At 43.6% G+C, this 12,500-nt stretch overlaps 1 protein-coding gene across 9 annotated transcripts in view; it reads right to left on the reverse strand.

Annotated features, from left to right (window-relative positions):
* patj (PATJ crumbs cell polarity complex component) overlaps nucleotides 1-12,500 on the reverse strand; it is a 220,670-nt gene that overhangs the window by 110,449 nt on the left and 97,721 nt on the right. For all 9 annotated transcript variants that reach the window (XM_042321981.1, XM_042321982.1, XM_042321983.1 and 6 more), the window contains exons 19-24: nucleotides 9,945-10,154; nucleotides 9,446-9,568; nucleotides 7,121-7,486; nucleotides 6,694-6,857; nucleotides 1,197-1,262; nucleotides 895-966 (exon numbers count right to left, since the gene is read on the reverse strand). In XM_042321981.1, the coding sequence (XP_042177915.1) occupies nucleotides 895-966; nucleotides 1,197-1,262; nucleotides 6,694-6,857; nucleotides 7,121-7,486; nucleotides 9,446-9,568; nucleotides 9,945-10,154 (1,001 nt within the window). The remainder of the gene's footprint in view (nucleotides 1-894; nucleotides 967-1,196; nucleotides 1,263-6,693; nucleotides 6,858-7,120; nucleotides 7,487-9,445; nucleotides 9,569-9,944; nucleotides 10,155-12,500) is intronic.

Raw genomic sequence — 12,500 nt, forward strand, 5'->3', positions numbered from 1 at the left:
TACAGCTCTGGTGAACATTCCTGCAGTCAGCATGCCAATTCCATGCTCCCTCAACTTGAGACATCTGTGGAATTGTGTTATGTGACAAAACTGCACATTTGAGTGGCCTTTTATTGTCCCCAGCACAAGGTGCACCTGTGTAATTATCATGCTGTTTAAATCAGCTTCTTGATATGCCACACCTGTCAGGTGAATGGATTATCTTGGCAAAGGAGAAATGCTCACTAACAGGGCTACAAACTCATTTGTACACACAATTTGAGAGAAATAAGCATTTTGTGCAAATGGAACATTTCTGGGATCTTTTATTTGAGCTCATGAAACATGGGACCAACAGTATATTAGTGGTGATGACAGTATTCCGACTGAAAACTTCACCAGGACGAGGACTTGCCGATCAAGCTCTTATCAAAAGCTAAATGACATGTTTGCTTAGCTGGCTAGCTACATGCCATATGCCAAATGGATAAGAGAGGAGAGAGGGGTGGAGCTACCGCTCCGCTTCCTGCTTCTGCTCCTCGTTTTAGTATCTTTTCTAACGCTTTTCCCCTGTGAACTTAAGCATCTGACGCAATTACAGGATATTTTAGTTGTGGGTTTCCCAAGATAATGCAGGCAGAAACCCCAAACTAGCGGCATTTTATAATCCATAATAATGACAGAGACGCAGGATTTCGTCTAGTCACAGTTAATTCTACATTGCTGAGGGGAGATCGACACAGGTGTGACAATATTGGTGAATACAGCACGGTTTCGAATTCTGCTCGTTCAAAATCAGGCGCACACATGATCCAAAACTACCCATTTTAAGTGAACCGTTACGCCTCTGCTAAAGAGCATCTGCCCAGGTTCTCATTGAAAAGACGCGGTCTGTAACACAGCAGAGACACTCACCTGCGTGGGGGTCCCCAGTGGCTGAACACAGGGGTTTCCTCTCCCTCTCCTTCCTCCCTCTCAGGTAGATCACTAAGAGCAAAACACGCAAAATGTTGTCGACCACTAACTCTGTTGTCCCCGTATGTTCTATTTTCCTGTATCTGCACGCCGCCTGCTTCCCGCTGACCACTGCAAGGTCTCTTAACCTCGAACGGCATACATTACATACAATAAAGGTTTCAAGAAAAAACAGAGGGTGAATGTAGAATGTGAATGAATGGAATTTAATCTGGCTCTACAGATGTGCTGTGTTCTCCTACCTGTGTCGTCCTCCTCCACCCTGGCCCCTCCTCTTCCTCCTCTCCGTGTCAACCAAACGCACAGAGCTACAGGAGACCAAATCAACCATTAGGTCGATCAATCAATCATTATATTGTCCCAGAAATGTGTAGTTTAACGCAATACATTGTTCTTTTTTCGTTTTGAAGTTGTAGGTGTGCATATGAGTAAGATACCGTATGTAGCGAATTAGGATATGGGCAATTCCACGGTAATGGAATTATGCTGCGAGACAGAGTTTTCACTTCAAAAGGGATACTTCGGAATGTTGTCATTTAAGCCCGTTGTCTACTTCCCTAGAGACAGGTGAACCCGTGCATATCATTTTTATATCTGCGTCCAGTATGAAGGAAGTCAGGAAGTTTTGCGTGCCAATGCTAACTAGCAGATATCGTACACTTCCAGTCATCACGCTGACGCCAGTTAACTTCTTGGATATAGGGGGCGCTCTTTTAATTTATGGATAAAAAAACGTGCCTGTTTTAAGCGCAATATTTTGTCACGAAAAGATGCTCAACTATGCATATAATTGGCAGCTTTGGAAAGAAAACACTGACGTTTACAAACCTGCAAAGATATTATTTGTGGGTGCCACAGAACTCATGTTTCAGGCGAAACCAAGATGAAACTTCAACCAGGAAATGGGCAGAATTTTTGAAGCTCTGTTTCCCATTGTCTCCTTATATGGCTGTGAATGCGCGGGGAATGAGCCTGCCCTTTCTATCGTTTCTCCAAGGTGTCTGCAGCATTGTGACGTATTTGTAGGCATATCATTGGAAGATTGGCCATAAGAGACTACATTTACCAGGTGTCCGCCCGGTGTCCTTTGTCTAAATTGGTGCGTAATCTACAAGCTGCACGCAGTCATCCAGTGATTGAGAGGAGAGAGGAGGCTTTCAACGAACGATATATCATCGAAGAGATATGTGAAAAACACCTTGAGGTTTGATTCTAAACAACGTTTACTATGTTTCAGTCAATATTATGGAGTTAATTTGGAAAAAGGTTTGGCGTTTTGAAGACTGAATTTTCTGTTTATTTTGGTAGCCAAACGTGACGCACCAAACGGAGCAATTTCTCCTAAACAAATAATCTTTCAGGAAAAACTGAGCATTTGCTATCTAACTGAGAGTTCTTCAAAAGGTAATGATTTTATTTGAATGATTTTCTGGTTTTTGTGAAATGTTGCCTGCTGATGCTAACGCTAAATGCTACGCTAGCTGCGCTAGCTGTTACACAAATGCTTGTTTTGCTATGGTTGAGAAGCATATTTTGAAAATCTAAGATGACAGTGTTGTTAACAAAAGGCTAAGCTTGAGAGCTAGCATATTAATTTCATTTCATTTGCGATTTTCATGAATAGTTAACGTTGTGTTATGCTAATGAGCTGCGGGGATAATTACACTCCTGGATACAGGTTTTTTTCGTAGCTACACGTGACGCACCAAACGGAGCGATTTCTCCTAAACAAATAATCTTTCAGGAAAAACTGAGCCTTTGCTATCTAACTGAGAGTCTCCTCATTGAAAACATCTGAAGTTCTTCAAAGGTAAATGATTTTATTTGAATGATTCTGGTTTTTGTGAAAATGTTGCCTGCTGATGCTAACGCTAAATGCTACGCTAGCTGCGCTAGCTGTTACACAAATGCTTGTTTTGCTATGGTTGAGAAGCATATTTTGAAAATCTGAGATGACAGTGTTGTTAACAAAAGGCTAAGCTTGAGAGCTAGCATATTAATTTCATTTCATTTGATTTTCATGAATAGTTAACGTTGCGTTATGGTAATGAGCTTGAGGCTGTATTCACGATCCCGGATCCGGGATGGCTCGACGCAAGAAGTTAACAGCTTCCTTCAAACTGCACGCAGAGACATAAAATATTTTTTTTATCCACCGTCTTGACTCTGGCGAAGTACAAAATCCTGAAGAATCCCTTTAAAAAAATGTGGGGAAAAAAAGTGGACTTCAAAGTTGAACAACCCATAGAACTCGATGCACAATGACTACTTTGAACAATTTCCACAGAAAAGTTGACAAAAACACATTTAGAGGAAGAACTGTGCAGATACAAAGTGGAATTGCCCATGTGACATAGCAACCGGTAGCACTGGCCTCAATCTTTAGAAATAGTTCAAAACTCTTTCTCATGCGCTCTCGTCTTTCTGCAGCAGATATACTGAGCAATATGCTTTTAACATCAAATCGCAGTATCGAATCAAAATGCATATAGGAATTGTGAGAATCGCAATACATATTGTATTGGCTGATAAATGCTGATTAATGATTTCGATATTCATCTCACCCGGCAAGAGATGCAGTCAAAAACCCGTCTGTGAGTATGAATGAGGCTGTTATGGGTGTGAGGAGAAGTCAAACTTCCTTTGGGCTCTTTTTGGTTTAATAGAAAACAGACGAGGAGAGAAATGAAAAAAGGAACTGCTCAAGACCGCGATATCGACTTCGTACTTGATTCTGCACTGTGAAATTAGGCTGAGAGGGATTTGAAAGGGCTTTGTGGTTGCGAACGCTTTGCGGAGATCAAACCACAAATGTATTCTGGTTTTTATGTAGTGTTAGAAACCTCTTGTGACGTGGTCAGGCCAAAGCTCGACTACTGCGAAACGTTTGCACCTAAAATGGTGGAACAAATTCATAAGTAAAGGTTCAGAAGAATGGGTGTCTGATTTGTAAGGGCTGTACAGCTGAATGCAAATTTGGTGTCCCCGAATTTTCCTATCCCAGCATTTCCCAATCCTGGTCCGAGGGACCCAAAGGAGCGCACATGTAACTGTTAGCCACCGGGTTTATGGGCATCTGTTTATTTCCCCCGTCTTATTGTCCTCAGTACTATCTAATTTATTCCTCTATATCTATGTTTTTTTTTGTTGCTTTACCATTTGTTTTGTGTTTCGTCAGGGACAACAGTCTTTTGGGATGGGGATGATTTCGCGGGAGGGATATCGGAAGACAATTGGAGGTTTACATAGAGTCAGTTGCAGATACAGAATGTTTAGCAGTGCATATACTGTATTATGGAACAGCTACGGTGCATTCAGAAGGTATTCAGACGCCTAGACCATTTGCACATTTTGTTACGTTACAGCTTTTTCCCGCTATCTACACACAACACCACATAATGACAAAGCAAAAACAGGTTTTTGGAAAAATAAATAAATGGAAATATGATATTTACATAAGTATTCAGATTCTTTAATCAGTACTTTGTTGAACCACCTTTGGCAGTGATTACAGCCTCACGTCTTCTTGGGTATGACGCCACAAGCTTGACACATCTGTATTTGGGGAGTTTCTCCCATTCTTCTCTGCAGAGACTCTCAAGCTCTGTCAGGTTGGATGGAGAGCGTCACTGCACAGCTATTTTCAGGTCTCTCCAGAGATGTTAGATCGGGTTCAAGTCTGGGCTCTGGCTGGGCCACTCAAGGACATTCAGAGACTTGTCCCGAAGCCACTCCTGTGTTGTCTTGGCTGTGTGCTTAGGGTCGTTGTCCTGTTGGAAAGTGAACCTTCCTACTACTGCACTGCTGGAGCTAGGAAAACAAGCATTACACTACACCCGCAATAAGATCTGCTAAATATGTGTATGTAACTATTAAATTTGATTGGATTTTGGCAAACTAAGCGGGTTGTCATGAGCCTTTTACTGAGGAGTGTCCTCAGTCTGACCACTACCATAAAGGCCTGAATGCTGGAGTCCTGCAGAGATGGCTGTCCTTCTGGAAGGTTCTCCCATCTCCACAGAGGAACTCTGGAACTCTGTCAGAGTGACCATCTGGTTCTTGGTCACCTCCCTGACCAATGCCCTTCTTCCCCAATTGCTCAGTTTGGCCAAGTGGCCAGCGCTAGGAAGAGTTTGAGGTTCCAAACTTCTTTGATTGAAGAATGGAGGCCACTACGTTCTTGGGGACTTTCAATGCTGAAAAAATGTTTTGGTACCCTTCCCCAGATCTGTGCCTTGACACAATCCGGTCTTGGAGCTCTACGGACACTTCCTTCAGCCTCAAGGCTTGGTTTTTGCTCTGACATGCACTGTCAACAGTGGGACCTTATATAGACAGGTGTGCACCTCTCCAAACCATGTCCAATCAATTGAATTTACCACAGGTGGACTCCAAGTTGTAGAAACATCTCAAGGATGATCAATGGAAACAAGATGCCCCTGAGCCCAATTTCGAGTCTCACAGCAAAGGGTCTGAATACTTACGGAAATAAGTTATGTTTTTTGTTTTTAATACATTAGGAAACAATTCAAAAACCCTTTTTTTGCTTTTTCATTGTGGGGTATTGTGTGTAGATTGCTGAGAAAATGTTTATATTTAATCCATTTTAGAATAAGGCTGTAATGTAAGAAAATGTGGAAAAAGTCAAGGGGTCTGAATACTTCCCGAAGGCACTGTATATCAAATGACTTTATTCTTGCTATGTAAAATGTATACCAATAAATAAAAAAAGGTCCATGTACTTAAAAACGTGTCTAGAATGTACATGTAACAAAAGAAAAAGCTGTAAAATCAACATTTATTTTTGTCCCCCGAAGAGGGACCTGAAAAAAGGAAAAATAAGTTAGCCACGGTCCCACTCCTAGACCCACCCCGGGCTGGAACCAGGGACCTTCTGAACACATTGGCAACCAGCACCAACAAAGCATTGTTACCGGTCACTCCACAAAAGTAAGTGAAACAACTAATTCAAGGTCTCGGAGAAGGTGACGGCATAGATTGACCGGTACAAGCGTGCATCGCTAAACTACCTAGCCATTTCACATCGGCTACACACATTTAAAAAAAATCTGGTGTAGGAAACCATCTCCTATTCTGCATTCAGGATATTCTGTATTCTTATCTTGATCATGGCTCAGATGCTTGCATGATTGAATCATGACTGTCCTCCAGAGTGGCGCCGCGGTCTAAGGAACTGTATCTCAGTGCTAGAGGCGTCACTACAGACCCAGGTTTGATCCCGGGCTGTGTCCCACAGGGCTGCGCACAATTGGCCCAGCGTCGTCCAGTTTAGAGGAGGGTTTTGTTCTTAACCGCCTTGCCTAGTTATTTTTTTTTTTAATGTATAATGAAATATCACTGGGGTCATTGCCTGCCATACCCCCTGTTCACCAGCAGAGGGGGCGCTAAGCCCACTAAAGAGCCAGAATCTGCAGACCAATTTATCAGTAGATGAAAAGAAAGGAAACTAATCGATTACCTCAAAGATACATGTAAATTGCATGTAAATCTTACACAACCCACTCAAGACGAGATATGACGTCACTGAACACACAAGGCAGTTTACTGAAGTGTCTAATTGGCGCATATTATTATTATTATTATTATGAAATTATATTATTTCTGGTATTTTTGGAAACACCCGCAGTATTGGTTCAACTTCACACCCACATTTTCGTAGAAATCAATTGTTGTGGGTAAATACATGTTGGAACGTGAGTGAGAGAGAGAGGTACTGACTCTGTGTCCGTGTCAGTCAGGGTGAGTTCTGATCCTCCGTTCCTGGAGTCTGAGTCTGCCTCACTGTCCCCACCCGTCTCCACCCAGGAGTCCACAGACTGACCCAGAGAGAGCTGGTCAAGAAGGGCTCTGGGCTGCAGGTCTGGATTGGACATCTCCTCCACCTGTTAGGAGGGCAAGACTAAATGATATTATCCTGTCCCCAGACACACTTACCTAAATAATAAACGGGACGCACTGTGATGTGAAGCATTTTACTTCGGAATATAATATTGATTCAACAGTAACAGTGGTCTTGAAGACTGCATGAGATGAGTGGAGTCAGGTGTGTTACAGCAGTACCTTGTTGGCATAGATCTAGAGGTGGAAGTGGAAGCCAGGCATCTCTCGCCTGACTTGCCAGCGCACAACACAGTGGCGCACTCACCTTTTCCTGAGATCCAGAGTGGACAGAGGCCGGCGGGACGGGGCCTCCGTTGTCTCTCGCCCACTCTCCCCACGAAGGTGGGGGTTTTCTGGAGTAGGGGTCCACCACCTGCCCCTCTCTATCCTCCACTCCATCCTCCTCTTCATCATCCACAGCCATCTCCCTCTCCTCTCCATTTGGGCTGGGCGTCAAGGTGGGAGTGGGGGTGGGGTTAAGGCTCCTAGTGGTCAATGTGGGGGTGGGGTTAAGGTTCAAGGCAGGGGTCAAAGGTGAGGTGTAGCGAGGGAAGCTACCGTCCAGGATCAGCTCGGGTTCGTCCTCTTCTTGTCCAAGATCCTCCGGGAGGATGGAGCCAACAGCAAAGCCCTGGACATACACATACACACACACGATTGTGCCAATATCCAATGACAATATTAGCAAGAGGGAAAGCATGCGGGTGTGATGTTTTTCATATCTATGATACAAGTTAACAGTGGGATTTCAATTCAACTGCAAAAGATTGAATTGGGCCAAGTCTTTAAGGAATAGAAGGGTGAAGGTGGTGTTAAGTGGTTACAAAAGATGCTTCAAGCACAACCTGTTTGACCAACCACTGCATAGATCTACACTACCACTAAAAGTTTTAGAACACCTACTCATTCAAGGGTTTTTCTTCATTTGTACTATTTTCTACATTGTAGAATAATAGTAGACATCAAAACTAGGAACTAACACATATGGAATCATGTAGTATCCAAAAGTGTGAAACAAATCTAAATATATTTTATATTTGAGATTCTTCAAAGTAGAGACCTTTGCCTTGATGACAGCTTTGCACTCTTGGCATTCTCTCAACCAGCTTCACCTGGAATGCTTTTCCAACAGTCTTGAAGGAGTTCCCACAGATGCTGAGCACTTGTTGGCTGATTTTCCTTCACTCTGCGGTCCGAACTCATCCCAAACCATCTCAATTGGGTTGAGGTAGGGGGATTGTGGAGGCCAGGTCATCTGATGCAGCACTCAATCACTCTCCTTCTTGGTCAAATAGCTACACAATGCTGTGGTAACCATGCTGGATAAGTGTGCCTTGAATTCTAAATAAATCACAGACAGTGTCACATGAAAAGCATAGCCACACCGTCACACCTCCTCCACCATGCTTTACGGTGAGAAATACACATGGGGAAGTCATCCGTACACCCACACCGCGTCTCAAAGACATGGTGGTTGGAACCAAACATTTCTAATTTGGATTCCAGACCAAAAGACACATTTCCACCAGTCTAATGTCCATTGCTCGTGTTTCTTGGCCCAAGCAAGTATCTTCTTCTTATTGGTGTCCCTTTAGTAGTGGTTTCTTAACAGCAATTTGACCATGAAGGCCTGATTCACACAGTCTCCACTGAACAGTTGATGTTGAGATGTGTCTGCTTCTTGAACTCTGTGACGCATTTATTTGGGCTGCAATTTCTGAGGCTGGTAACTCTAATGAACTTATCCTCTACAGCGGTCCTCATGAGAGCCAATTTCATCATAGCACTTGATTGTTTTTGCAACTGCACTTGAAGAAACTTTGAAAGTTCATGAAATCCGTATTGACTTCATTTCTTAAAGTAATGATGGACTGTCGCTTCTCTTTGCTTATTTGAGCCGTTCTTAGCCCTGTTTGGTAAAAGACCCCCCCCCCACCTTGTCACAACTCAAGTGATTGGCTCGAACGCATTAAGTAGGAAAGAAGGCACACCTGTTAATTGAAATGCATTCCAGGTGACTACCTCATGAAGCTGGTTGAGAGAATGCAAAGAGTCTGCGAAGCTGTCATCGAGGCAAAGGGTGGCTACTTTGAAGAATCTCAAATCTAAAACATTTTGATTTGTTTAACACATGATTCCATATGTGTAATTTCATAGTTGATGTTTTCACTACTATTCTACAAAGGAGAACAAAAAGTTTTTAAAAAGAAAAGAAAAAACGCTTGAACGAGTAGGTGTTGTAAAACTTTTCAACGGTAGTGTCGATCCAACCGAATACACACCCAACATCACTCAGGTCAGTAGTGACCTCGGGTGTCAAAAGACTACCTGACCGTTTTATCACTGCTATCAGAGCCTTCTGATGTGTGACAAACAGCTTCGAAGAGCAATGAAGGGCCGGGCCTCGTTCTCTTTCGCATACCCAATACTAGTGGCAGCCTATCAAAGCTAAGCCAGGGGTACTTAGCCAGGGTTACTTCCTTCTGATTGTTATGTAGTGATCATAATCCTGATATTAGAGCTTTGAGCGTAATGTTTAAAAAAAGTGCTGTAATGTAAACATACTACTGTGGTGCTATTACAACAGTACCTTGGAAACAGGCAGGAGTGAGTGTGTAAACAAGAGGGACACACTCTCCTCTCGGCCCGTGCTCAGTCCCTCTGTCCCCCGGAGCGCCAGGTCCCCATGTCCCCTCTCCTCTGCTCCTTCCATCTTGAAGGAGACACACATACAGGTGGGCACCATTCACACATGGTCAGGATTTCCTATAAGACTACACACTCTCAATATACTGTCGGAGCTGAAAACAGGTCATCACACCCCTGCAACAGATGTTTCTTTTGGATAACTAGGTTCTTCAAAAAAAAAAAAGGGAAATTCCATCACAAGTCAATAGCGTCACTAATATGTGGCATCAAGCACCAACACCTTTTAAAATACAAGTTTAAAAGAACACAAAAAGTAAAGCAAAAAGGAAACGTGAAAATAAAAGTCAACAACAAAAAAGTGTGACATGTTTAATGTGCATTATCCCTGTCATAACAAATCTACTTAAATCAAGTCCCCGACACATCACCGCGGTACGTACCACTAATGGCTTGCAGATGCCCAAGTAGACAGTTCCAGACGGGGCGGCCTTGAGCACCTCCACGGCCTGGGGCAGGGTGCACGTGTCCAGGTAGGTGTCGTTGACAAACACCAGCTGGTCCCCGGGGAGCACACCCCCATGGAACTCTGCCACGCCGCCGGGCACCAGCGAGCGGATGACGATGACGGAGCGCGCAACGTCCAGAGGATCCTGCAGAGGGCGACACAGACCAGGAGAAAAATGTGTGAGTGAGAGAGAGAGTGAGAGAGGAGAGAGTGAAAGAAAGGAGAGAGAGAGCAAAAGAAAGGAGAGAGACATACACACACATGAACGCACTCATATGAACACACAGTAATATGCAAGCCTGCAAACACTAACATATACACACACACACTCACATGTACTTACACAGCACATAAGGGCAATGTCTTGCTGGCTTCTTATTTACAGATTTAAAGCAACTGATGAGTTGGACAAAACCATTCTGCTGAAGTATACTACAACGATTCCTGCCCCCTGTGCCAAATGAGGTGTGTGTGTGTGTGTGTGTGTGTGTGTGTGTGTGTGTGTGTGTGTGTGTGTGTGTGGAGAAACAGCAGAGGGTAATTACAGAAAAGATGTCTCCATCTTTCACTCAAAATGTGACAGGTTTCTGAGGAGTCACTTCACTTCGCTAACAGTAAGCACTTTGGCCGTGTCCTTGACCAGTCCATAGCCAATAAAGCATATAAGGTGAACGGTGCTGTTCTGAGGAGAAGCTGTTGATTTTTTCCTTGATGATGAGCTGAGCAGTGGATTATGCTTTTCCAGCTATACTGTCTAATACAGTGGGGCAAAAAAGTATTTAGTCAGCCACCAATTGTGGAAGTTCTCCCACTTAAAAAGATGAGGCCTGTAATTTTCATCATAGGTACACTTCAACTATGACAGACAAAATGAGAAAAACAAATCCAGAAAAATCACATTGTAGGATTTATTTGCAAATTATGGTGGAAAATAAGTATTTGGTCACCTACAAACAAGCAAGATTTCTGGCTCTCACAGACCTGTAACTTCTTCTTTAAGAGGCTCCTCTGTCCTGCACTCGTTACCTGTATTAATGGCACCTGTTTGAACTTGTTATCAGTATAAAAGACACCTGTACACAACCTCAAACAGTCACACTCCAAACTCCACTATGGCCAAGACCAAAGAGCTGTCAAAGGACACCAGAAACAAAATTGTAGACCTGCACCAGGCTGGGAAGACTGAATTTGCAATAGGTAAGCAGCTTGGTTTTAAGAAATCAACTGTGGGAGCAATTAGGAAATGGAAGACATACAAGACCACTGATAATCTCCCTCGATCTGGGGCTCCACGCAAGATGATCACAAGAACGGTGAGCAAAAATCCCAGAGTATTTTCAATGACGGCCTAGGAACAGTGGGTTAACTGCCTGTTCAGGGGCAGAACGACAGATTTTGTACCTTGTCAGCTCGGGGATTTGAACTTGCAACCTTTCGGTTACTAGTCCAATGCTCTAACCACTAGGCTACCCTGCCGCCCCAAATGGGGCCATGTATCGTGAGATTTTGAGTGAAAACCTCCTTCCATCAGCAAGGGAATTGAAGATGAAACGTGGCTGGGTCTTTCAGCATGACAATGATCCCAAACACACCGCCCGGGCAACGAAGGAGTGGCTTCGTAAGAAGCATTTCAAGGTCCTGGAGTGGCCTAGCCAGTCTTCAGATCACAATCCCCATAGAAAATCTTTGGAGTGAGTTGAAAGTCCGTGTTGCCCAGCAACAGCCCCAAAACATCACTGCTCTAGAGGAGATCTGCATGGAGGAATGGGCCAAAATACCAGCAACCGTGTGTGAAAACCTTGTGAAGACTTACAGAAAACATTTGACCCCTGTCATTGTCAAAGGGTATATAACAAAGTATTGAGATGAACTTTTGTTATTGACCAAATACTTATTTTCCACCATAATTTGCAAATAAATCCTACAATGTGATTCTGGATTTGTTTTTCTCATTTTGTCTGTCATAGTTGAAGTGTACCTATGATGAAAATTACAGGCCTCTCTCATCTTTTTAAGTGGGAGAACTTGCACAATTGGTGGCTGACTAAATATTTTTTTGGCCCACTGTATATGGTGTGTGTTTTTAAGGTTTGACTACGCTTGTGGGGACCAGAAGTCCTCACAAGGATAGTAAAACAAACGTGTGTGCGCTTCCTGTGTGTGTGTGTGTGTGTGTGCTTACATCTCAGTGTGTCTACAGTACGCCTTCAGCCCAAGTTCCATCCATCTCGGAGGCCTGTTGACTCCATTAGTACAGGAACACAACAGGAAGGAGGCTTGGCACGGCCAGCCAAAACAAAGTCAGAAATCACCTCAACACAAAACACAGGCAACAACATGGCGCCTCGAGACACTCTGGCAACACTTCCTTGTCCCAATGAACCACCAGTGTGTTTTGCATCATGGTCCTGTCCCAAAGGACCCTGGTCAAAAGTAGTGCACTGCAATGGGAATAGGGTGCCATTTGGGACGAACACCGGTTCGAGTGCAT

Source organism: Oncorhynchus tshawytscha, linkage group LG05 (genome assembly GCF_018296145.1).
Source record: "Oncorhynchus tshawytscha isolate Ot180627B linkage group LG05, Otsh_v2.0, whole genome shotgun sequence".
NCBI classification, from domain to species: domain Eukaryota; kingdom Metazoa; phylum Chordata; class Actinopteri; order Salmoniformes; family Salmonidae; genus Oncorhynchus; species Oncorhynchus tshawytscha.